Below are 27,107 nucleotides of genomic sequence, written 5' to 3'. Positions count from 1 at the left end.
CGCGCCTCCGCGGGAGGAGCAGGCGGCGGCGCCGTCCCTCTCGTCCTTGGATCTCGGTTCCTCGGGCCGGTATTCGGCAGTTTGGGGGCCGGTTGGTGCGTTGACCTCCGCTGCGTCCTCCTTGGAGGCCTCCGAGTGTAGAGCCTGGGGGAAGGGGTGGGAACAACCAGAGGTGGGAGGGAAGCAGCACCTTGGATGGGCCGCGCAGTGAGCACTGCTCGGGCTGCGGGCCGAGACCCACGCGAGCTCTGGGGGCCTCCAAACCAAGAAACGCCCGGATAGGGAGAGGGAGGGAATCTCTGAGGTCAACCCAGCCCTCTTGACTTCCAATGGCTTGTGGAGTGTCTATTTGCTTTGTTTGAAGCCTTTCTTACAAAGATCTTTTCTTTGTCTCCCGTTGCTTTTAGTATTTAAAATCAACACGTGATTAGATGAGTCCATGTACACGGGGAACTGTCCACGGGGCTGCCGTGTCCCCTCCATCTCAAGAGTGACCTGCTGCACAGAGCTGGAGAAGGCTCCAGAGAAGGGAGACTCTGGCATGACCATGGCGGAGAGGAGATACAGTTGAGTTCAAGAAATCAGGAGGACTGGCTGTGGGTCTGGTCCCAATATCCAAGTATACTAGAGCCAGGAGGCACCACTTGAAGTTTAAAGGGAGGCTTGTTTGGGGGCATATAAAAAGAACTGCTTGAATAGTAGCTTATGTCTATATTATGTATTATATACATAATACAGCTTATGTCTGTATTAACTTCAAGTCTGATAAAGCAGATTGCAGCATCAGATCAGAGATTCTCATAAAATACCTCCCTGGATCTCATACCAGCCCGAGAGATTTATTACATATGAGCAGAGGGAGCCAGAGGTTTGATCTGCCCAGCGCTTCAGGAGATAAATGGTGAAGCTGGGATTTGACCCCAGTCTTCGGGTCTCCACAGCCCGTGCCTGCCCTTTATTTTTTTCTTTGCTTCTGTATTGGTAGATTTGTGGTACTGTTTATTGGCTGGGACAACTCAGGTGGAAATTGTGAACGCTTTAAGGAAAGGTTTAAATTATCTAATGGATGGTAGCTCCATAATTGGTCCTTAAGGCTGAGGAGGATGTTTAGGGACACATTTGCCTTTAGAGAGCAGTGTCATGGAGCAGAACAGCCACAGTCTTTCAGAAAACCTCGGAGTGCGTATATGCCCAGGTTGGCATCTGCCTGTTATTGATGAGTGGCCTACATACTGCGAAAAAAGATTGTAGAATATTGCGTCTGTGCCCCCATGAGATCTTAGCTTGGCCCCTGGTCTTCCGTATTCCGGGTCTGCGATCTCCTCGTTCTCCTTCACAAGTGCAGGGAGAGGAGGGAGGTATGACTTCCCACACCCGCCTACAAGCCGGGGCCAGTTTAGTAGTATTAATTGCCCAACATGGCTAGGTCAGCAAGGAGAAAAAGGTTCTGGGATGCTAACTTTAAGCCCCAGACCTTTCCGTAGTTTCTAGGTTGATCTGGGATAGAGGAGGGAGCTGCTGTTTTAAGGGTGGGGTAGAGGGGCTTTATGTGTCTAAGTTAGGGATACTGGAAGAGCCTCAGCCCCTGAGACACCCCCCCCCCCCCCCCCCCCCCCCCCCGAACACCCGTGGCTTCCTTTCCAGCTCTGTGGGTGTGTCCACTCATGAGACCACATCTGAGCTCAGCTTGACATGGAGTCCATGGCTATTCAGGAAGGAAGGGGCTCCACGAGCCGGTTGAAGATGTATGCACCTGTGGGTGTTTGTGCACCCACAAGGAGGGCTCATTGCTTTCATCACTTCTCATGGGAGTCTGTGATCCAAAGAAGGGTTAAAAACCACCATCCTACATCCTTTGTTTGTTGAGCAGAGAAGCAGGGGTGGGAAACTGAGTGTTTGGTTGAAGAGTATCCACATTAAGCTAAGTTGGCTCCATGTGTTATTCTCGCCCTGCCAGACAGTGCTGCTGTCTAAACCAGCTCAGAGGACAAGTGTGTGAAAGTGCCTTGGTTATGTAAGGTGTTATTCCTGCCTAGAGAAATGGAAATAATTATCGTGACTTCCACAGATGGTACCAAGGAAACAGACTTTCTTCTAAACTCTCCTTTTCTCCCTGAATTCCTTTCTAGTCACCAGGATTTTCTCTTTGTCCTTTTGGTTGGATCGTCTTTTCTTATCGTATAGTTTTAGCAACTTGTTAGAATTTTCCGTCTTATGGCTTACTGGACATTTATTGCATTCGAATAATAATTATCATGGTAGATGGTGACTCAAGAAGGAGGTAGCTTAGCTGATTTGCTCCTCACCACAGCCTCATGAGGTAGAGAGAGAGGTGGGGCGGGTGGCGGGAACTGGGCGTGGAGAGGTAATTGACTTGCTTAAAGTAACTTGATGTTACTCTACACAACGGCATTTCTAAGACGGACATTTTTCACGGTTTGCATCTCTGAAGTTGGGTTGGTCTTACCAGGGCTATGGGCCCAGCAGCAGATGTGAAGCAGTTGTCACAAACTTTGCTGTATGAGCGCTTAATAATGCGGAACATGCGTCTGTGGCTTGGAAGAAAATTCCAGAAGCAATAGAGGAGAGCTCATTTAAGAAATGCTACATCACCTGTGTTCTTGTTGCACTGAGGTCAGTTTAGGTGGAAAGCGTGGACATCAGTGATTGAGTTGAAAAGTGATTCAGTAACGGACTTTTGAATATGAGTAAGGTTTAAGAATGCCCTAACGAATTTGTTTCGTATATTTTTCTTCTTTGTATATGCACATAAGTGATATGTGATTAAAATCTGTAGTAAGTCTAAAAGAGTGCTTCAGTAGGTATAAGATAAAAATTCTAAGTGATAAGGCATTGTGTCATAGTTTAACTGGCAGCCTTTGTTCTTTGTGGCACATCAAATAATAATGTTATTACAATTGATGGTGTCTTACATTTGGTGAAATACAGCCTGTGCTTTTAAGGCTTTAGCTTCTAATTACTGCTTTAGTTGCCTCCAACAAGTTTCGATATATAGTACTAATATCAATGACCATTAAGCACCTCATGCTTTCCATTATGATTTCTTCTTTTATATGAAATATTTAGAAGTGTGGTTTGAGTTTTCAAGCTCTTGTAGATGTTTTTTGGCTGTCTTCTTCTTATTGATTTCTAGCTGTAGGGCATTGTGGTCAGAGAGTGTGGTCTATGTTATTTTTGTGATACTACTTTTGTGGCTCAGGATATGTGGTTACTCCTTTGGCTCCTGGGGACCTGTGCTCTCCTCCTCACGGCTCTGCCCCTTTCTCGCCCCCTCCACTGGGCTCTACTCCATCCCAACTACTCACACCTCCAGCAATCCGTTAACCCTCACTGCACCTGGGGCTGCTCTAGGCTCTGTGGCATGCTCTAGAATAGCTCTTCCCACGCTTGACTGGCTCTGAGAATCACCTGGGAGGCTTCCCTGTAGGTCTGGGTCAGAGCGCTGGAATCTGCATGTTGAACAAGTGCCTCAAGATGCCTCTCATGACGGGGCAAATGCAGGGAATTCTGTGCAGTTTGGAATGAGGAAGCGGGATGGGGTAGACTGCAGTGCAGGGATGGAGCTGGACTTGAAGAGGAGGAAAATCACAGCCAGATGTGAGCCTCAGTGCAACGAGGGGAGGGAAACATTGAAATGTGGGTTCCCAGGCCTCACTTAGAGAGGTTCTAATTCCATAGGTCTGTAATGGGATTTGGGAATCTATATTTTTAACAGGTGTCTCAGATAGTTCTGATGCAGACAGGCCTTAGGCCATACCCTGAGAAGCCCCAGAATGGGGAGACCGTGAGGGGGAAGTAGCTGTGCTGGCCTTCAAACTTTGTAGAGTCCCAGGCAAAGTCCTCAAGAGTAAAGAGTTGGGTGATAAGATTGGGACTTGACAAGAGAGAAAAGGATATGATTCACTTGCTGTGTGAATTTGAGAGGGAGTTGATAAGAAATAAATAAAAAATTGTCTAAGGAGCAGTCTCGCTGAAGGATGGTGGGAATTTGCAGAGTGCACGTGATATAAACCGTGTCCAGGCGAAGCACGATGCTGCAGAGGTGGAGCAGTGGGCAGCCCACAATTGTACTCGAGAGTCAGAGTCTGAGCGACTCTTGTGTCTTATAATTTTCTTATAACCAAAGGTTACATTGTGTCTGTTGAGCATCTAAGCTCTATGAAGTTGTGTGTAAGGAAATGTGATATCCATCCATCTGACATTTTTTTAAGTGACTGGACAAGGCACACACTGTGTAAAATGATGAGAAGGCAGATCGACTTTCATGAAGCAGTAACTATATAGCAGAGTGAAGAGAGCGGGCGCCTCTCTGACAGTCACTGGCTTCCAGGACTCCCTTCCTTGTCATTGTGGGTGGTCGGGGAGTTATAATTCTTTTTCATTTATTAACTCAAACATCTATTTTGTGGCAGGCACTGTTCTGAGTGTTACTAAGGTGAATAAGACCTAGTGTGTGGGGAAGATGTGTATATGAATGAATGACGGCACTACAGTGGGAGGGGAACCCATAGCAATTTCTGAACCAAAGACAGTCCTTGGCTTACAATCACCAGCCATATTCCTTAGTCTTTCTATGAAGACATCCTTTGGAAAATTGTGTTGAGATGCTCAATACAACATACAGTGATATAAAGCTCGATTCAGATTCTCTCTTATGCTTAGTTCAGACTAGGCAGACTACAGGCAGAGGCAAGCAGTCTAGCATAGTGGTTAGGGTTTTAGATTTTAGTGTTACAAGAACTGTGATCAAATCTGGACTGAGATGGTTATTTTCTATGTGATCTTAGGCAAGTTGCTTAACCTTCTGAGCCTCAGTTTCCTTATCTGTAAAATGGAAGGATAAGTAATACCTACGTCTGTAGGTTGTTAGGAGAATTAAATGGGATAATGTGTATAAGATGTAAACACAATCCCTAGTGGGCAGTAAATGGTCAAACAAGTGTTAGCTGTTTTTTTAAAAAAATAAATTATTTATGATCTAGGGAACAAGATAGAATGGAAGGTACTTTTTATTGATGTAATCAAATGGTGATACCTGTGTGTTGCAGGTACTAAACACAATGATTTTCTGGGATCTAACGGATGCTTTGCCAACACACCATCCTCTGGCAGAAGCGTCAGCCCCTCGTCTTCTGTTGAAACAGGTCTGGGTGTCAGTGAGCCCCCAGGCCCCTGCAGAGTGTCTGTTCACCTAGAGTAAGTAAGGGTCCAGTGGAGGGCCTTAAACATTGGGGTAAATTCTGACCAGGGAGCCAACAGTCTGAGAGGTGGAATGACGTGTGTGTCAAGAGCATGGATCCAATCGAAGAGCTGGTTCAAATCCCAGCTCTGCCACTTAGTATCTGTGTGAACTTGGGCAAATTACTTTACCTCCCTGGGCCTCAGTTTTCTTATCTGCAAAATGGGGATAATATTTCAGAGGATTGTTGTGAGGCTTAAATGAGTTAATAAATGTAAAGTGATTAGAAGAGTCCCTGGCATACCCTAAGTGCTGTGCAAGTGCTTGCTATTGTGGAGTTCAAAAGCAAGTGAAACTAAACTATATTTTTTGGAATACACACATACGTATGTATGTAGGAGGTCTTAAAGAAAAGCAAAGAAATGATTACCATGAGAGTCAGAGTCAGGACAGCTGTTACCTCTCCAGGAAAGGGAGACACAGATGGTTTCTGGGGAGTGGGAGGGGAGGGCTGGCCATGTTTTGTTTCTTTTCTTTTATTTCAAAATTTTTTGTGTTTTCATTTTATTTTTTAGAATCTCTTTCTTCTTTTTTTTTTTGCTGAGAAAGGTTCGCCCTGAGCTAACATCTGTTGCCAATCCTCCTCTTTTTTTGGTTGAGCAAGATTAGCCCTGAGCCAACATCTGTGCCAGTCTTCCTCTATTTTGTATGTGGGTTGCTGTCACAGTGTGGCTGATGAGTGGAGTAGGTCTGCACCAAACCTGCAAATCCGGGTCCCCAAAGCAGAGCACGCCTAACCCAACCACTACACCATGGGGCCGGCCCCCATGTTTTATTTCTTGACCTAGATGCTGGCTTTATAATTATTTGTAAAACTGTATTTATTTTTCATATACTTTTCTCTGTTTATATTTCTTTTACAGTAAAAAGTTTTAAAAACCTTTTTCTGGGGCTGGCCCGGTGGTGCAGCGGTTAAGTGCGCACATTCCTCTTCGGCAGCCTGGGGTTCACCAGTTCGGATCCCCAGGTGTGGACATGGCACCGCTTGGCAAGCCATGCTGTGGCAGGCGTCCCACATATGAAGTAGAGGAAGATGGACATGGATGTTAGCTCAGGGCCAGTCTTCCACAGCAAAAAAGAGGAGGATTGGTAGCAGTTAGCTCAGGGCTAATCTTCCTCAAAAAACAAAAACAAAAACCTTTTTCTAACAATTTGTGTCATAATGAAAGTAATCTAAGTTCATCGTAGAAATTTGCAAACAGTATTAAAGATAAAAATCACAATAATCCACCTCTTAGAGAATCAGTGTTACCATTTGGATGTTACTTTTTTATATGCATAAGAGAAAAATCTATTTCTTTCTTATTCATATAAATATATATTTATTTTACACAATTAAGATCATATTGTACTTCTTTTTTATAAAACCTGCTTTTTCCCCACTTCACATTTGCCCGCTCTTCCACAGACACCTGTTTGTCTGTCACGTCCTCTCCCCGTCGGCCCTGAGCTCCTAGGGAGCAGGGACCGGGTTTGGACCCCCAGTGTCTAGAAGAACACCTGCCACAAAATGTCCTCAGATAAATGTTTGCTGTGAAAACAAAGTAGGCGGATACTTCGAAAGTTTTTTGGAAAGCTTCCCTTATCCTTGCAATCTTTTCTATGTAGTTTGTTCAACAAAGACTTTAAAGAACATTTAGGAGAGACAAATTTCACCCCAGTGTCAAAGTTCTGATATGTTCTGAATGGGGGGGGGGCCCTGAGTTGTCGCATTTTGCTCTGTCTGCATACTGCAAAAGTTCAGAGAGTATCGATATATTAGTATCGATATAAACATAGAAATAGACATTTAAATAAACATTTAAAACTGGAGATCAAGCTATACAAGACTTGTGAGTTACTGAACTAGGGTTCTTTATGATTTTTAGGCGACATAGAGTTAGACCCTGTCTACCTGTATTTCTCTGAGGGTCCATTTCTTTTCGAGTGGAAATGCTTCTATTGGCCCCACCTACATCACAGCAAATGAGACAAGCCATATGCCGTTGGTTTGAAGCTATTCAGATATGAGTGGTGCAATAATATGAAAAAAGATCCTATGACTTGCTAACAGATAACTATACCTGAAAACATTGTCAGGCTATCATTGTCCAAGGCCATCTATCACATGCAAAGCCATTTAAACCAGAAGTGCTTGCTTTTTCTGTTGACACCCACGGTAGTTTGTTGTAGGCCCTTTTAACTGCCAGGAAGTTCAGCACTAAACATAGTGTTCTGTTCTTAACCATTCCAGTCTAAGTTTGTTTTTGATTATTTCTTCCTTTTCTCTTTGTACTTATTGATTTTTTATTTCCATTTAATGATTTTATTGACCATGCATCTTTTTTGTAACAGTTTTTTTTTTTTTTTTTGCTGAGGATGATTTGCCCTGAGCTAACATCTGTTGCCAATCTTCCTCTTTTTGCTTAAGGAAGATTCATTCTGAACTAACATCTGTGCCAACTCCTGCTATTTTGTATGTGGGTCGCCGCCACGGCATGGCTGCTGATGAGTGGTGTAGGTCCACACCTGGGAACTGAACCTGGGCCACCAAAGCGAAGTGTCCCAAACGTAGCTACTAGGCCACGGGGCTGGCCCCCTGTAACAGTTTTATTGAAACATAATTCACATACCATATAATTCACCCATTTAAAGTGTACAAGTCAATGGTTTTTAGTGTATTCATAGAGTTGTGTAACCATTACCACAGTCGATTGTAGAACATTTTCATCACCTCCAAAGGAAGCCTGTACCTTTTAGCAATCCCCCTATATATTCCCTGTACCCACAGCCCTAGACAACCACTAATCTATTTTTTATCTCTGTAGATTTGCCTGTTCTGGATATTTCATATAAATGGAATCACCAATATGTGGTCTTTGATGTCTGGCTTCTTTCATTTAGTGTAATGTTTTCAAAGTTCATCCATGTTGTAGAATGTATCAGAACCTTGTTCCCTTTTATGTCGGAATAATATTCCATTGTATGTATATGCCACATTTTGTTTATCCATTCATCTGTCAATGGTCATTTGGGTTGTTTCCACCTTTTGGCTATTATGGATAGTGCTTCAATGAATATTCACATACAAGTACCTGTATGAATCTGTTTTCAATTCTTTGGGTATATACCTAGAAGTGGAATCACTGGGTTATATGATAATTCTATATTTAACTTTTTGAGGAACCACCAAATTGTTTTTAAGCATGCATCTTTTGAATATGTTTCAGCCTCCTCAAATTGTAAATAAATGAATTATATGCTCATGGACTTTTATAGAGGAGCCGTCCTAGTTCCCACACGTGAGGGCAATTCTAGTGTAAGATGTAAGATCAGGTTCTAACTACCAATTTAAGCACGTGGAAGAATCTAATCCTTCTGCTCCCTTTCCAGGCCTGCTGCAGATTTAGCTCAGAAATCCTCCTCCTCACATTCTGATCACTCATCTGAAACCTCATTGCCTAAAATCCAAAACGATAAATATCCTGAGGAATTCAGCCTGCTTAAGTTGCAAACAAGTGAGTAAGTCAGAGTTCTTCCTCCACACGCCTCTGTGCTCAGGGACTGTTTAGAAGTCTGCCATACTGCTGGGCACCGTTCACTGAAGACCCACTAAGTGCCAGGCATGGGACACACTTCATCTCTAGTTCTCACAAGTCTGCTGGGGAGCTATCATTATATGTCTTTCAAAAGTAAAATATCTTTATAGAGAAACCATAAAAGTACTGTAGCAAAATATTAAAATAGTGAAGAAATATGTAGAGTATAAAACACCTTCTCCAATATTCTCCAACAATATCCCTTTCTGCCCCATAGCTGTGAAGAGTTTGATATATATTCTTCTAGAATTTTGAAATGTATATGTATGTATGTGTGTGTGTATATATACATATTATACATTATATATATATGGATTGTAATATACAACCATATTTTCACTGGTAAGAAATAATATGCAAATTATTTTCACTGAAAGTAAATAGATCATGGCTCTCCTTCTGTGTCAATACATATAGATCTACATGGCTAATGGAGACCTACGCATTTTACACAGAAGGAAGCCGAGGCTGGAGGGATTCAGTCACCCGTATATGTACACGTAGCCTGGAAGTAGAGGGATGGGATTAGAGCCCAAACTTGCCTGCCTCCACAGCCCACATTCTTTCTTGTCCACTGCGGAACCCAGGTGTTTCTCAAGCAACCCTAGAGCTTTAGGGGGTCTTTTATTGTTTAAGACCACTTCAGCAGTTTTACAGGGAAACTATCAAATGAAGAAACAGAGACACTGAGAGGTCAAGTAACTAGCCCAAGTCCTCACAGCAGCCTTTCTCACTTGCCATTGTCACATGTAACATTTCCCTGTGTCACTGTAGTGCGTGTGGGTGCCGTTGTTGCTGCCAACACCATGGACCATCCAGTAAGATGCCGTGGTTGGCCCAGGCCATCCCTGGTTGATGGGCGTTCTGTTCTTCCTACACGCTTAGCAAAGTGAAGGTTGGATCAGAGGCACTTGTAAAGCTGTGTCTGAGCTTCCCAACCCATACGTCACTTCTAATCATAAAATTGGCTTTATTTTTGGAGAGGAGGAAAAAAAGGAAAAATAAAAAAAGAGGCCTCTTAGATAGCTTTCTCTCTATTTCCTTTCCCTTTGTGCCTAGTCCCACAGAAGTTAACCCTGCCCCTGGGGTAGAACCAAGGACTTATATCCTCTGGTAAATGCACAGCTAGATCGTGCCTGGGGAGTTTTCACAACTTTTTTTGTCATCCAGCTGCATTATGAGGCTGGGAGCAGTGCTAATGGAAGGATTTCTGATGTCTTGCAGAAGATGGGCAGCGTCCTGAGTGGACATTTTACCCGAGGTTTAGCAGCAATATCCACACCTATCATGTCGGAAAGCAGTGCTTGTTTAACGGGGTCTTCCTCAGCAACAGGCGGTCTGTGTCAGAGAGGACAGTGGACAAGTGCTTTGGGAGGAAGAAATATGGTAACGTTTTCCTCCTGGACTTTGTCTGTGCAATGCCCAAAAATACTCTTGCGTCGTGATTCTGCGGCCCAGCATTCTGTGGCTGGGGGCAGCCCTGCGGGGTCACCGTGTCACCCTAGTGCAGCCAGGAGGATAGGAGAGGGAAGGGATGGTTGGCAGGCTGCACTGTTTGGCAAAGAACTCACGACATATGCTGATCCACATTTTAATTTTTCTCAGAATTTCATAAAATGCTAATGTGATATTTAAGTCATCAGATAAGTTCTCTCAGACACTTATTAATAGAAACCTTCATTGAAGTCTGAAGAAAATAATTTATGTTTCTATTAGATGCTGCCTGTCATATGCATGTAAATTGTACTTTATATTCTTCATAGGGAAAATATCCCATAAACTTTAGCCTCAAGTGCATGTTATTTTATAGCTTATTTAATTAAAGGTAATTGAGATGAGCATTTGTATATATTATATATATAAACATCTATCATCAATATATATATATCTCCTTAGTTTGTCACTTGGTGAGTTCTCTGTACCAACCTACCCATAGTGGATTTATTAAAAGACCTTAAAGATTTGCTGAGTACCAAGGGACCGTTTATAGCATGGTCTTCTACAGAAATACCTGTGTAGGAGGCAGCCATTGATTCAGGGATGGACAGGATTGCTGTAGCAGGAATACAAACAAAAAATAGAAAGTTCTCATTGTTGAGTTTTAAAATAGACTCTAAAACTCATAGCAGAGACAAATAGTTTTGACAACTAAGGCTTTTGTTTGGCTAGAGAATACATGAAAAGCCAGACTAGAGGAGGTGGGAGAGTAGTCACTGAGATAGGGATCTGAGGAGTCCTGCATCCTGCCCAACTCCTGAGATCAAAATCGACTGGCGGATCAGACGTGAATCTAGCTGGGGCTTCTGCCTCAGAGTGTGGCTCGACAAAGACCTTGAGCCTCAGAATGAAGCAGCATCTGACCTGACCCTGAGCAGGAGATGAGTGAGAGCTGTGGGCAAGGTATGGGCAGAAAGCCGGTCTCAGGGTCTCACCCACCCAGGAGATGCGGAAGAATGGCTGCGTTTCTGCGCCTTTTGAAGACTGTGGAGGTTAGGACAGAGAGAAAGAATGAAAGAGAGAGAAAGAAAGAGAGAGGGTGAGAAAGAGAAAGAGAGAGCAAGCAGGAGAGCTGCACAGTTCTCACAGCTGGAACGCTGGGAGGCCACAGTATGATGCACTGTGGCCCATCAAGCCAGGGATCATATGAGTATATATTTATGCTTCACCGCCGGATGTGTTGCCCAACCGGTTACCTTCCGCTCTTAGAAGGAAGGAAAAGTTTTCCCATGTGGTCTTTTGGAGACTTCCTTCCACCCGTGTCTCACTGGCCAGAACTGGGCCAGCTCCCAGTATTTATCAAAAGTAAATGGGGTTACCATGATGATCCAAATCCTAACCCTAACCCATTACTTCCCTCCTAACTCAAGGGTAAATATTGTCCTGAATTTTGTGTTTTTTATTCCCTTTCCTTCCCTCCTTCCTTTTATGGTTTTTGTCAATATTGAATAAATGCAAAGCTATGTTTATGAAATATTTATTGAAGATATAGAATAAAATATCACAAACACTTTTATGCTTCTCATTCCAGTTAAGAAATAGAATATTTTCTTTATATTTGAAACTGCCAATAGGCCCCTCCCTGAATACAACATCTTTCCTCCTTCCGCTCCAGTGGCAATCTCTATTCTACCTTTATTAAAGAGAAAAACTTTTTATTAGGGACATTTTCAAAGATCTGCCAAAGTTGAGAGAAGAGCGTAATGTAACCCGATGTTCCCATCACTTAGCTTCAACAATTATCAACACGTAGCTAATCTTGTTTCATCTTTGCCTCTCTTCCCCAGGGATTATTTTAAAGCAAGTTCCAGACATCATATAATTTCATCTGTAAATATATCAGTATTTACCTCTAATAGATAAGGGTTATTTTTATTAACATAACCACAATACCATTCTCACATCTTAAAAAAATTAACAGTAATTCCTTAATATCATCAAATATTCATTCGGTGTTCAAATATCCAGCTATCTCACAAATGCCATAATTTAAAAATATTTATAGTTTGTTTGAATCAGCAGCACGGTCCACACTGAAGAATTAGTTGATGTGTCTCTTAAGTCCCTTTGACATATGGGTCTGCCTGCCCTTTTTTTCTTACAATTTATTTGGTGAAGAGGCTAGGTCATTTGTCCTGTACAGTTTGCAACAGTCAGGATTTTGCTGATTACATCCCTTAGCACCATTTAACAGGTTCTTTTGTCCCTTGTATTTCCTGTAAACTGATGTTGGATCTCTAAGTTTGTTCATTTTAGTGTGATTACTTCTTAGGTGATGTTGTGCAATCAGTTTTTGAAATATCAAATGCAGCAGGTTTTTCCCCATTTCTTCTCTTCCTTGATCTCGTTGCAGCACGTGATACTGTTAAGCTTGACACTGGACACTTCTTCCTCTGTGAAATTCTCTACCCCCTCATTATTTCTTGGATAAGATGGAGAGGCAGCAGCAGGGACTGCCAGCCAGTTGCCATTTTGAACTGGACTTTGAGACATTTATTATGGAAAGAAATCAATCAAAATATATGTAATTAATGGTTGACTCTAACCCATCAGCTATGATCAGGCCATTGGTGGAGTTCCCTTAAGACCTAATTTGTTACCACAGAAGGAAGAACAAAAGGCTGCCTATGATCATAGATTGTAGGGGAAGTAGATCTGAAAGCATAATTTATCTCTTGTATAACTCTGCCTACAGTGTAGCATATTGTAGTAGTCAGAATAGGATGGATTCTGCTGCAGTAACAAACAATCCCTGAAATCTCATCTGCTTAACCATCAAAGTTTACTTCTTTCTTTTGCAAAGTCCCCTGTGGATCCAGCAGCTCCGCAGGGCAGCTCCCTTGCAAGCAGTGACTCAGGGATCCTTTTTGCTTTCACCCATGACTTCTCCAGCTCAACATGGAGCTTCTAAGGTTGCCATAGCAGGAGAAAGAGAAAGTGCTGGAGGGTCACACATCAGCTCTTAAATGCTTCTTCCTGGAAGTGACACACATCATCTCTGCTCACAGCCTATTGCTTAGAACATGGCTCTACCTAACTGCATTGGGGTGGGGAAACATGGGGCAGAATATGTTATTTGGTGAACAGTTTGCTTGTTCATATGGTTATCTGATTTCAGTGTGTGTATCCCATTTTCTTCCTCCTGAATGTCTTTATATCCAGGAGATTGGATGGTTTGTGTGAAAGCACGAACAAGCATTAGAACTGATCACGATGTGTAATGAATCTCTCCGCTACTGATTCACAGTGGCCAGCACTTTGGGTTGATACCTGTTTTTGTAGAATATTCAGAAGTTGTACCTAGTAGATTCCATACTATACCTAAGAGCTTAAACAAACATGTTGTCTCCGAGGTGTTGTTTGGGAGATGTTTCCCTAAAAGTAACATCTTATACTTACACATAAGCCATTGGTTCTTTTTCTACTTGCTGACATTATCTTGTGAGATCTTTTACGGTAGTATATTTCTAAGTGTTGTCCTCAGATCACATGTATCATACTCAATCTGAGAGTTTGTAAAAAATGCTAGTTCTTGAGCCAGCACTGATGGCCTAGTGCTTAAAGTTCAGCTCTCACTGTTTTCAATGGCCTGGGTTCTCTTCCTGATCACAGAATGACACCGCCCATCTGTCAGTTGCCATGCTGTGGTGGCGGCTCACATAGAAGAACTAGAACAACTTACAACTAGGATATACAACCACGGACTGGGGCTTTGGGGAAGAAAAAAAAAAAGAGGAAGATTGGCAACAGATGTTCACTCAGGGCAACTCTTTCCCAGAAAAACAAACAAACAAACAAACAAACAAACAAAAAACAACAAACTAGCTCTGGGAACCACTCCAGACCTAAAACAGGATTTCCTGCATTGGGACCCAAGAAACTATTTTTAACAAGCTTGCTAGGTGATTCTCACTTATGCTAAAATCTTAGAACTACTGTTGTGTAGTGTACGGCATTTACCACCTTATATAGTATTATTTAATCTCCTTATATATGTGTCTTGTCTCCCCAGCTATGTAAGATTCCCTGGGGAGTGGCTTACACCTTAGCTAAATGGCAGTTGTATTTTCCAGGTTAAAAGAAATTGGGATGAGGGGTGGTATTAGCCTAGTCCTCATTTCAAATAATAATAACTACTACCATTTCTTGAGTGCGGGGTATGTGCCCAGATTATGCTCACTTAGTACTCATGATGACTCTGCAAAGTAGATCTTTGAGATAAACAGTTTATAATTGAGGATTCTAAGGCTTAGGGAAGTTAGATAAACAGCTCAAGGGCACGGAACTAGAAACTGCAGAATGTAATTTGCACTCAGGCTTGACTGCCTCCAAAGTCCAAACTCTTCTTGCCACCTCTTGCTGTCACCTTATCTTTACCTGTTGGTGCCCTGACTTGGGATTCAAAAGATAGGGTTGCTCCATCTCCTTGCTTTGACTCCTCAGCGCCTCATACCCAGCAGGCACTCAATGCATGGCTGCATTTGATGCTATTCACTACACTTAAGAGCTCATAAAAAGTTTAGATGAAGAGTCTTAGCTATTGAAAGAGCTTTTGAAAGAGAAAGGTAAAAATTAAAAACTCCAGTAACTCAGGCACTTCTGCCTATTGTGTAGACAGCTTTGCTGGGTTAGCTAGAGGAATTTGAGTAGGTAGGAAACAGCCTATCAAAAATCTGCCCTAGCACTCCCTTTGGCTTGTATCTTGTGGGCACAGTTGAATTGAGCAATGTGAAAACAAGCATTTAAAAAGGAAAAGAAGAGGCCTGTTATTGGATGTGTCGTGACACGTTGCGTTTGTCATTGGGTGTGTCCTCCTTCCAAGAAGGAGGTGGTGCTTCCAGCCACACATCCCTGCCTCTGATCCCAAGGCTGGTTAGTCTCATAGTCCAGGCTTGTTCTCTTAGGAGATGGGTCTAATATCAGAGGTGCAGGTTTAAATGACCATCTTGCACCAGGCTGGCTCTTTTTGAGCTTATGTGACTAGTTACTTTTCCTGGGTTATTTGAAGGGGCTGAGTTGGGCGTCAGAGCATCGGCTGAGTAGGCAGCGTGTGCTCTGCAGCAGTGGACTTTCTCCTGACTCCTCTTCCCCGGGAAGGCTACCTCCTGCTGCTGCACTACCCCAGGCCTTGAAGGAGAAGGAGGAGCAGGGCTCTCATTAGCCGATTTCCTCCTGAGACCCAACAAGAGAGGCAGAGCCCTGATGACAGTCACTTCTAGAGGTTTACAGGACTCAGGGCTTCAAAATGCACTAATGCTCAGGAATGAAAAGATTTCAAGCAGAGTTCTTGTTCATCATTACCGACAGACTTATGAGTCACTGTTCATTTTAAACCAAAACATCACATCCGAACCTAAGCTATTCTTCTTTCCCAGGGTGAGGTAATGATAACAACACCTTTTAGAAAATATCCCAAACACGGGATCGCACTTTTATGCTCATCATCTCAAGGTAAGAGAATCACAAACAGAACTTTGAGAAACCTGTATATACCTTATAACAAAACAGTAAATTATCCTATTTCCATGGTAATGTCAATACTTAGAGCAAATTTGTGGATAATCTTCAGCCTTTTTTATGATTTTTTTTAAACATCTCTTGCAGATATTGATCCCAGGAATGGAATCCCAAAGTTAACTCCTGGAGATAATCCATATATGTACCCAGAACAGAGTAAAGACTTCCACAAAGCAGGATCAACTCTCCCACCTGTGAATTTTTCACTGTAAGTGTATGCTAATACTAGGGTTATTCAGTTAACTTTAGAGGAATGTATCTTTCTCTGCTACATATAAATTATATTTTACAAGGGGTAGATCTCAACAAGACATGGTTGGTGAAAATTCCTAAAAAAGTCCATATCTAGTTCCTTAGTATGTGCACATATGCACGTGTATAATTGAAATTATAAACAGGATATTGACTCCAAAAAAGTGGCTGTTAAATTTATCCCTACTGTTATTACCACAAGTTTGAAGTCTTTTCAATTTCATGTCAAATCAGATTTTTGGTTAGTGACTACCATTTGGGTTGACTTACACTTGGAACTAAACTTAGACCAAAGTGATTGAGGGGCAAGGGATGGTCATTAAATGAAAAGAAAAATAATTGGTGTATTATGTTAAAAATGAAATTTGAAAAATTAATCATATTTGATTTAATGATGTTTACTAAAAATGATAAAAAATAGTAAGAATTATGGCCTTTACAGTTTTGAAGCCCACATATGACAATTAAAACCAGAAAATAAGACTTTTTGCTGAACATAATGATGTATTGATCTCTTTGCTGTAGAAGCCATCCCAATATTATGATTGTCTTTTGTTTTTCAGAGTGCCTTATGAAAAGAAATTTGATACATTTATTCCACTTGAGCCTCTTCCACAAATTCCCAAGTGAGTTCTCCCACTATGTTTTACCTTATCCTATCTTTATGGAAATATCAATTATTTAATGGAGGAGCTCATAGACACCCAACACACAGGGACCTTTTGAGTCCCAGCAGGCGGGTGGGGCAGTTTGTATAGAGAGTTTTTGGTGAGACACTTGAAGAGCAAGTGTCTGTGGAGTCTGGCAGCTGAGCTGCTCACATCTTCAACAGATGTGATTGACACACTACCAGATGCCATGTGGTGTGCTGGGTATGCACTATGGGTGATTTACGTAGAGCAAAAAGACAAGGTCCCTGCTTTCCAAAACATAAGAGTTTGTTGGAAAAGAAAGACACATGCTTAAATGAGTGCAGCCAGGGAGGATGGTTAGAGTTTGAAGAGGCAGAGAGAAAGCTGTTGGAGTTTTCCTGCATTTGAGGGAAGTATCATTCCTCTGATCTCATATTTTAGCTCAGCTCCATTCTGAACCTCATTTATTTGCCCAAGTGGGGTCTGATCTAGAAAGAGATATGTGTCAGTATAAAAAATTTCGCTTCCTAATACAAGTCTCATGCGAGTATGAATAGAGTGGGCAAGTGTCCCAAACCCTGTCAGAGTTCAGCTGGGAGACCAAACCTTGAAGCCCAGTGATAATAAAAGCCCTTTGTTCCACAACTGGGAGCTCTAATACCTTCATTATGCATTATTACTTAAAGAAAGTAATTAGGGCCTCTCCTATCTGTACTGTACATGTTTTATAAACACTATTCTAGAATATTTAAAATAATAGTAATTTCCAGGCCACAAAACAAGCCTTAATAAATTTAGGAAGATATCATGTCGAGCATCTTTTGCAACCACAAATGTATGAAATTAGAATTCAATTACAGGAAGAAAACTAGAAACTTCAACAAATATGTGGAGATTAAACATGCTCCTGAACAACGAATGAGTCAAAGAAGAAATCAAAAGATAAATAAAAAAATACCTTGAGACAGGTGAAAATGGAAATACAACATACCAAAATGTATGGGATGAGGCAAAAGCAGTTCTAAGAGGGAAGTTTATAGTGATAAATGCCTACATTAAGTGAAATGAAAGATCTCAGATAAACAACCTAACTTTACAGCTCAAGGAACTAGAAAAAGAAGAATAAACTAAGCCCAAAGTTAGTAGAAGAAAGGAAATAACAAAGATTAGAGTGAAAAGAAATAAAATAGAGACTAAAAAGATGATAAAAAAGATCAATAGGGGCTGGCCCCGTGGCCGAGTGGTCAAGTTCGCGTGCTCCGCTGCAGGCAGCCCAGTGTTTCGTTGGTTCGAATCCTGGGCGCGGACATGGCACTGCTCATCAGACCACGCTGAGGCAGCGTCCCACATGCCACAACTAGAAGGACCCACAACGAAGAATATACAGCTATGCACCGGGGGGCTTTGGGGAGAAAAAAGGAAAAAATAAAATCTTTAAATAAAAAAAAAAAAAAAAAAAAAAGATCAATAAAATTAAGAGCTGGTCTTTGAAAAGATAAACAAAATAGACAAACCTTTAGCTTAACTAACCAAGAAAAAAAAGAGGGGACTCAAATAAAATTGTAAGTGAAAGAGGAGACATTACAACTGATACCACAGAAATACAAAGGATCATAAGAAACTACTGTGAACAATTATACACCAAATTGGATAACCTAGAAAAAAATTGATAAATTTCTAGAAACATACAATCCAATAAGACTGAATCATGAAGAAATAAATCTGAATAGACGAATTATAAGTAAGGAGATTGAATCGGTAATCACAACAAAGAAAAATCCAGGGCCAAATGTCTTCACTGGTTAATTCTATTAAATATTTAAAGAAGAATTAATTTCAATCCTTCTCAAATGCTTGCAAAAAATAGAAGAGGAAGGAACACTTCCAAGCTCATTTTATGAGGCCAGCATTACCCTGATACCAAAACCAAACAAGGACACTACAAGAAAATAAAATTACAGGCTAATATCTCTGGTGAACATAGATGCAAAAATCCTTAACAAAATACTAGCAAACCTAATTCAACAGTACATTGAAAGGATCATACACCATGATCAAGTAGATTCATTCCGGGGATGCAAGGATGGTTCAACGTCCATAAATCAGTGAATGTGATATACCACATTAATAGAATGAAGGATAAAAAGCATATGATTGTCTCAATAGACGCAGAAAAAGCATTTGACAAAATTCAACATTTTTTCATGATAAAAACTCTCAAGAAATTGGGTATAGAAGGAATGTTCCTCAACATAATAAAAGCCATATATGACAAGCCCACAGCTAACATCATACTCTTAGAGGATCTTAGAGGAAAAGCTTTCAGGAACAAGACACGACAGGGATGCCCACTCTCATTGCTTGTATCCAACATGGTAGTGGAAGTCCTCGACAGACCAATTGGGGAAAAAACCCCCCAAAAACAAAAGGAAAAGCATGCAAATCAGAAAGGAAGAACTAAAATTGTCTCTCTTTGCAGATGACATGATATTGTACTTAGAAAACCATAAAGATTCCACCAGAAAACTGTTAGAACTAATGAATGAATTCAGTAAAGTTACAGGATACAAAATCAATATCCAAAAATGAGTTGCATTTCTAAATACTAACAATGAACTATCAGAAAGAGAAATTAATAAAACAATCTCATTTATGATAGCATTAAAAAGAATAAAATACCTGGGAATAAATTTAACCAAAGAGGTAAAAGATCTGCACACTAAAAACTATAAGATGTGGATGAAAGAAATTGAAGAAGACACAAAGAAATGAAAAGATATTTCATGCTCATGGATTAGAAGAATTAATAATGTTAAAAAGTCCACACTACCCAAAGTGATCTACAGATTCAGTGCAATCCCAATCAAAATTCCCATGGCATTTTCACATAAATAGAACAAACAATCCTAAAATTTGTATGGAATTGCAAAAGACCCCAAATAGCTAAAGCAATCTTAAGAAAGAAGAACAAAGCTGGTGGCATCACATTTCCTGATTTCAAATTTTATTACAGAGCTACAGTAATCAAAAGAGTGTGGTATTGGCACATAGATCAATGGAACAGATTAGAGACCCCAGAAATAAACCCATGCATGTGTGGTCAATTATTTTACAACAAAGGAGCCAAGAATATACAGTACGGAAGGGATAGTCTCTTCATTAAATGGTGTTGGGAAAACTGGATAGCCACATGCAAAAGAATGAAACTGAATATTTATCTTAAATGACATACACAAAAATTAACTCAAAATGGATTAAAGACTTGAATGTAAGTCCTGAAACCATAAAACTCCTAGAAGAAAATATGGGGTAAATATGGAATATGGGGGAATATGGAATGGGAGAAAATATTTGCAAGTCTTCTGTCTGATAAAGGGTTAATATTCAAAATACATAAAGAACTCATACAACTCAACAGCAAAAACCCAAACAATCCTATTAAAAATTGGGTGGGGCTGGCCTAGCGGCATAGTGATTAAGTTTGTGCATTTTGCTTTGGTGGCCTGGGGTTCATGGGATTGGATCCCAGGTGCAGGCCTACACACTGCTCATCAAGCCATGCTGTGGCAGCATCCCACATACAAAATAGCCAGCGACAATCTTCCTCTAGCAAAAAGAGGAAGATTGAAAAATAGATGTTAGCTCCGGGCCAATCTTCCTTATCAAAGAAAGAAAAAAAACGGTCAAAGGAACTGAATAGATATTCCCAAAGAATATATACAAATGGCCAACAGGTACATGAAAAAGTGCTCAACATCACTAATCATCAGGGAAATGTAAATCAATATCACAGTGGGATCTCATGCGACACCTGTTAGAATGGCTATCATCAAAACGACAAGATAACGAGTGTTGGTGAGCACATGGAGAAAAGAGAACTCTTTTGCACTGTTGGTGGGAATGTAAGTTGGTGCAGCCACTATGGAAAACAGTATAGAAGTTTTTAAAAAATTAAAAATAAAACTACCATATGATCCAGCAATTCTACTTATGGGTATATTTCTAAAGGAAATGAAAACAGGATCTCAGAGATATCTATACTCCCATGTTCATTGCAGCATTATTTACAACACAATAGCCAAGATATGGAAACAACTTAAGTGTCCGCCAATGAATGAATGGATAAAGAATATGTGATATATATATAACATATTAATATACAGAGTTCATATATATATAATAGAATATTATTCAGCCATGATAAAGAAGGATATCTTGCCATTTATGATAACATGGGTGGACCTCGAGGGCATTGTGATTAGTGAAATAAGTCAGACAGAGAAAGACAAATACTGTGTGATCTCACACGCGGAATCTAAAAAAGGTGAACTCATAAAAACAGAGACTAGAATGGTGGAATCTGGGAATCTAATGCACAGTGTGGTGATTATAGTTGGCAATAGTGTATTATATACTTGAATGTTGCTGAGAGAGTAGACCTTAAAAGTTCTCATCACAAAGAAGAAATGGTAATTATGTGACATGATACAGGTGATAGCTAAGTCCATGGTGGTCATCGTTTTATAATACATGTGTATCAAATCAACACATTGTACCCCTTAAACTTACACCATGTTGTATGTCAATTATATCTCAATAAAGTTGGGGAGGAAAAAAGCAATTGCCCGGGTCCTACTACCCTACCCAACTACTTTTTAGCTTTTGAACATTGCTTTCCAAATGAAAATATGTTTTTACATGTATAAATCATAGCATACCAGAGAGTCTGGTTTTCCTTAAAAAAGGTAAGTTTTTTTTTTTTAAGAAGGATGGCACACTGTAGATGGCACATTGTCCTGTGCTGTGGCCGATAAGAGAACTGGGAGACATGGAGCCCTTCCTCAGGGCTTTGACAGCTGCCCCCATGAAAAGTCTATAACCAGTCACGGGAGCAGACTGTTCAAACTTGCTCTCTTCTGAGATCAACGTTAGAATATTTAATTTTTCTAGAAAATTATCCATTTTGTTTGGATTTTCAAATTTATTTTTATAAAATTGTTCAAAAATGTCTTATTTAAAAAATTTCCTCTTTTGATTGTTGATTTTCCCTCATCATTTCTTCTTCTGTGTTTGGGCTTTATCCCCCTTTTTCTTAATTACGTTAGATAGTAGTTTGTCTACTTGGTGTTTTTTAAAACCGGCTTTAAAAAATTTATTTTCTTTTCATACTGTTTCTCTGTTTTTAAAGCATTAATCTTTGCTTCTATTTTTATTATTTCCTTCCTTCTGCTTATTTTGGTTTACTTTTATTTTTTTTTCTGGTGTGTATGTGTGTGTGTGTGTGAGGAAGATTGGCCCTGAGCTAACATCTGTTGCCATCTTCCTCTTTTTGCTTGAGGAAGATTCTCACTGAGCTGACATCTGTGCCAGTCTTCCTCTATTTTACGTGGGATGCTGCCACACATGTCTTGATGGGTGGTCTGTGTCCACGCCCTGGGTCTGAACCTGCAAACCCTGGGCCGAGGAAGCAGAGTGTGCAAACTTAACTGCTACGTCACTGGGCTGGCCCCCTTTTGTTCCTATTTTCTGAATGGGATGTTTAATTCATCTTTAAATTCTTTAATTTTTCTTAATATCTATATTAAAGGCTATGAATGTACCTCTGACTACCAAAATGTTATGCATTTTGACATGTAGAGTATCTTTAATTTTTAATGAATTCTGAAGTTGGGTTGGTATTTTCCTTTTGACTAAAGAGTTACTTAATAGAGAGATTTTAAATTACCAGGAGAAAGAGCTTTTTGATTTTTATTTTGTAATTCACTTTTACTTTTATCACATGATCAGAAAATATTGTTTTTATTATTTTTATTTTATGGAACTCAGCAAATTTTTCCTTGTAATCTAAAAAATTTAAGCAAATTTTCCCATGTAACCTACGCTCAACTTTGGGACTGTCCCCCGTGCATTTGAAAGTGTATTCTATGTCATCAGGATACAGAGTTAGATAACACCAGATTTATCTTATTGATTATGGTGTTTAGTCTCTATATTTCTTTGCTCATTTTCATCCACTTGCTCTAGCTTGGACTGAGAGTTGAAGTGTTCAAATATTCGTGTGTTTCTATCTTTATTGTTAATTGTAGCCATTAGCATTATAAAAATCTTTCTTTTTCTCCTTCAGTGCTTTGTCCTACATTATACCTTGCCAGATACTGGGATTACAACTCTTTCTTTGTTTTGTTTGCATTTGACTAACATGCCTTTGCCCATTCTTTGAGTTTTAGACTTTTTTTTTTAAATTTAAGTTCCTTATATCTTTTTTTTTTAAAGATTTTATTTTTTTCCTTTTTCTCCCAAAGCCCCCCAGTACATAGTTGTATATTCTTCGTTGTGGGTCCTTCTAGTTGTGGCATGTGGGATGCTGCCTCAGCGTGGTTTGATGAGCAGTGCCATGTCCGTGCCCAGGATTCGAACCAACGAAACACTGGACCGCCTGCAGCGGAGCGCATGAACTTAACCACTCGGCCACGGGGCCAGCCCCTGAGTTTTAGACTTTTGAATCACTTTGTTTTAGATGTCTCTTAGACATAGAATTGGGTTTTGCTTTGTAAGCCAATCTGAAAATATTTTTCTTTAATAGGTGAATTAAGGCTATTTGCATTTATTGATTTGACAAAGTTGATTTCACTTCTATCATAATACTTTGTTACATTTATTATGTGTATTGTGTTATATTTACCATGAGCCTTTCAATGTTTTCTTTGATTGCTTTAACAAAAGTTAAAAAAAATTTTCTTTGATGTTTAGGAATGCTTGTGTTTTTGTTCCAGTGGCTCTTTATGCCACTATTTTCCTATGTTGTTCTTTGTCCTGCTTTTCTTTCTTTCTTTCTTTTTGTTGTTGGGGAAGGTTTGCCCTGAACTAACATCTGTTGCCAATTTTCTTCTTTTTGCATGAGGAAGGTTCGCCCTGGGCTAACATATGTGCCAGTCTTCCTCTATTTTGTACGTGGGTTGGTGCCACAGCCTGGCCACCGATGAGTGGTATAGGTCTGCACCGGGCCACCAAAGCGGAGTGCGCCAAAATTAACTGCTGGGCCATGGGACTGGCCTCTGTCCTACTTTTCTTACTTGGGCTTCTACTATTGGTTTGCCAGCTTTAAATGATAACCTTGACTCCCGCCTGTTACTATGTGGTGATCCTCCTCTTCCTTCTTCCAGGCACTTCCCTACCCCAGCAGGTGTATCAGGGCATTTTCCCCACCAAGATGCATTTCTCCCTAAAAGTGTGAAAATTCTAGCTGCCAAAAGTTAAAAACTTTCTTCATTTCCCGGCTGTGACTCATCCCAGGAGTCACACTTCCTGGCACCTCTTGGAACACACACAGTGCAGTCCTTTCAAATCTCAACAGAGCTGGGAGGATGCTGGGTGTCTGTTAGCTGAGGTCCCAGCAGAAATCAGAAGGCACACTCCACTGAGATTCTGAGGACAGTGTCATGAAAGGACTGTTGACAGATGTGTGGGCAGGTTGAGAGGGCCAAGCACCCAACAGTGGGAAGCTCTTACTACTCCTCAGTCTGAGCAGCAGGAAGAGGGATCCTGGTTCACAGGGCAGTGGGAGATGGAGAAGGGCTGTCTGAAACGAGTTGTGGAGGTGGAGAATGCAGCCTCTGCCAGAACTGGGTACCTCAGGAGACAGGGAGGGAGTGGAGGAGCTCGGTAAGAAATACCCCAACCTCTACTCTTCCCACCTTCTGATCTCCTGTGGTGCCTCCCATTGGCTAAGCTCAGTTCAAAGATGCTGGCAGGGAGGGGTGAGGGAGATGAGGTTGCAGGGGTCAGCTTCCTGGGCAGAGAAGGGCAGAAAAGAGATCCGGGTTTGGGGCGGGGGCACATGATGAACAACTAGAGTGGAGTTTTATTTTGACACTGGTGTCCTAAATTGGAGGCATTCTTACTTTTGGAGGATGTAGCTCCTTGTCCACTGACACTGTTTGTGAATTTTGCATGAGACAAACTCCAATGCAAAGTGTTGTTTTCTTCCTACAGTTTGCCTTTCTGGGTGAAGGAGAAGGCCAACAGACTGAAGAATGAGATAAGAGAAGTTGAGGAGCTTGACAATTGGCAGCCAGCGTTCCCCTCGATACACAGTTTACTCACTGCTGGTGGGTCAGGAGCCTTCAAAGAATAGTATTAAAAACTGGAGCCCAGCCTAGCAGAGTAGGCTTTCGAGAGGCTTTGCAGTGGAGAGCAGAGAAGGCAGAGCCTCTCCCAGAGTGGACGGTGTCTTTTGCCCCGAGGTGGTCCCTCAGGCAGATGTCACGGCCGTGCTGGTGCTGCCGGTTGACTGTGTTGGTTGAGAACTGTTAGTCTTGTAACGGAATGCAACCTTTACCTCCGTGCCTCTTTCCACAGGTTCTTTGGACTTTACAAGACAATCCTGAGCCAGAAACAGGCCCACAAAGCATGCGCTGACTGTCCTCTGGAGAGCCTCTTCCAGCTGATTGCTTCTGTCAGGGGGACTGTTTTAAATCTAATGCCTCACTGTCATGAGGAGTCACTGTACTTTGCTTTTGTTAACTTTATATTTGGAAAACTTTCAACATTACAGATAAGTTGCAAGAATCGTACAATGAACAAACACTTACATATCCTTCACCTACAATTCTTAACATTTGTCCAGATTTGTGCATGTTCTCTCTCTCTCTCTCATGTTATTACTCTTATTATTTTGCTGAATTACTTGAGAGTGAGTGGTAGCCATCATAACCCTTTACTGTTCCATACGTACATACTTCTGTATGTATCTCCTAAAGACAGTGATATTCTCTAACAAACAGAAGACAGATAGAAAATTCAGAGAATTCAACATTAATGCTATACTATTAGTATACTGTCCACATTCACTTTTATTCAGTTAAATTTAGTTTTCTCAGGATGCCCTCACATCAATTGTAAAATGCAGACATTATGTGAACTTTCATTATTTTTGGTAAAACTATTCTCATTTTATCGATACCTTTTGAGATTTTCTCTACTATTCACTTGGTACATGTCAGAAAAATGTGAAGTCTAGATCTCCACCAGCTAATTAATACTATTGCCCTGGAGCTCCATTGCCCACTTCGGTATTGTCTGTCTACACAGCCAAGCAGGATGAGAGCTCAGCGAGCACCAATCATGAGTCTTACGGCCTCTCACCAATCGGGCAAGAAGTGAGCATTTGGAGGCAAAGGTGGGAACAAAAGCCAACCCTGTACAGTGAGGCTGCGACTCTCAGCACTCACACCAATGACTCTCGGCATGGTCGTAGCTGATCTCCTTCTCCCCTAAGGAGACCCCACTGGGTGGCTAATGAAGGCTGCAGTTCTGGTCTCCCCCAAAACTTAAAGTGGAAAGAGAGAACTGGGGCCCATGCTGAGACTCAAAGTGCCCGAGACATGAGACACAATTTCTTTCCCTGTCAAAAGGTTGTTTCCAGACACAGCCAAAGCCAGTGAAGCCGGCTTAGAACACGGTACATTCGTGCTCTGTTCCTACAGCCCTTTAACCAGCAGAGAACATGGTGGCTCCTGCCAGCAACTGTACCCGCCTGACCACTCCTTGGGTTAACATCAGCAAACCTCTGTGCTAATTCTCTTGCCCCTGGGACGTGACACCCACCCCCATCCCCAACAAAATCCAGAGAAGAAAATACAACCAAATAATTTAGAAAAGGAAAAAAAAAGATCGCCAACATTTTCTCGAATACATAAACTTCTGAAAAAAATAATTTTTTTGTGCTTCTATTACTTAAAATATAAAAAAAGTCAACTGCAACCACTTGTGTGGGTGGATAATGGAGAACACAGTATAAATGCAAAAAACGTTCTGCAGGAATTTCCAGCTGAGATTATCTAGGTGGAGCAGGAAAGTGCTTCTGGAAGGTACTCTGCTGTTTTGGAGGGAAGGAGTCCTACACAGTCAAGGTATTAAGAAAAACAACCAAAATACAGTTTCAGCAGAATGTGTAACAATCTCCAGATTTCAAAGAGTTCTATATAATTCCTAGATGCTGCTCCAAACCAGAATAGATATGATTTAAAAAAGAAAACTATTAAATGATTGAACTTCTGGAGTTGCAGAGCTACATTCCATCCCCTGGAAATCAGGGCAACTGTCACTGGGTTTGGGGTTCTCTGTGGGCACACCGCAGTGGCCAGATCTTATGCCATGGCACTCCCAATAGTGGCAGGTGAAGAGTTCCACCGCCAACTTCGGGCAGGACATGTGTGTGTGAATGCATGCGTGTTTTCAGGGTGACTAAAGGCATAGACAAAGGCCAAATGGGAAAAATATGTGAGTCTCATGGCTGTTGCAGCCCTTTCTTCTTTCTAGGCACAGAGAGGTTGAACCTGTTAGATGTGAAGATCCCCTCCTCCTCACTTT

At 41.1% G+C, this 27,107-nt stretch overlaps 1 protein-coding gene across 2 annotated transcripts; it reads left to right on the top strand.

Moving 5' to 3' along the window:
* Positions 1–26,438, top strand: SPATS1 (spermatogenesis associated serine rich 1). Of its 2 annotated transcripts, XM_046641104.1 has the most exons (9): positions 1–95; positions 408–566; positions 5,070–5,217; positions 8,633–8,757; positions 10,063–10,224; positions 15,940–16,060; positions 16,668–16,730; positions 24,729–24,844; positions 25,095–26,438. In XM_046641104.1, the coding sequence occupies exons 2-9, from the start codon at positions 440–442 to the stop codon at positions 25,121–25,123; spliced, it is 891 nt and encodes a 296-aa protein (XP_046497060.1). In that variant the 5' UTR covers positions 1–95; positions 408–439; the 3' UTR covers positions 25,124–26,438. The 2 variants fall into 2 exon arrangements, with proteins under 2 accessions (XP_046497060.1, XP_046497061.1); XM_046641105.1 differs by lacking the exon at positions 10,063–10,224.
* Positions 26,439–27,107: the final 669 nt, after the last annotated feature.

This window comes from Equus quagga, chromosome 15 (assembly GCF_021613505.1).
Source record: "Equus quagga isolate Etosha38 chromosome 15, UCLA_HA_Equagga_1.0, whole genome shotgun sequence".
NCBI lineage: Eukaryota > Metazoa > Chordata > Mammalia > Perissodactyla > Equidae > Equus > Equus quagga.
This window is presented reverse-complemented; position numbering and strand designations above follow the sequence as displayed.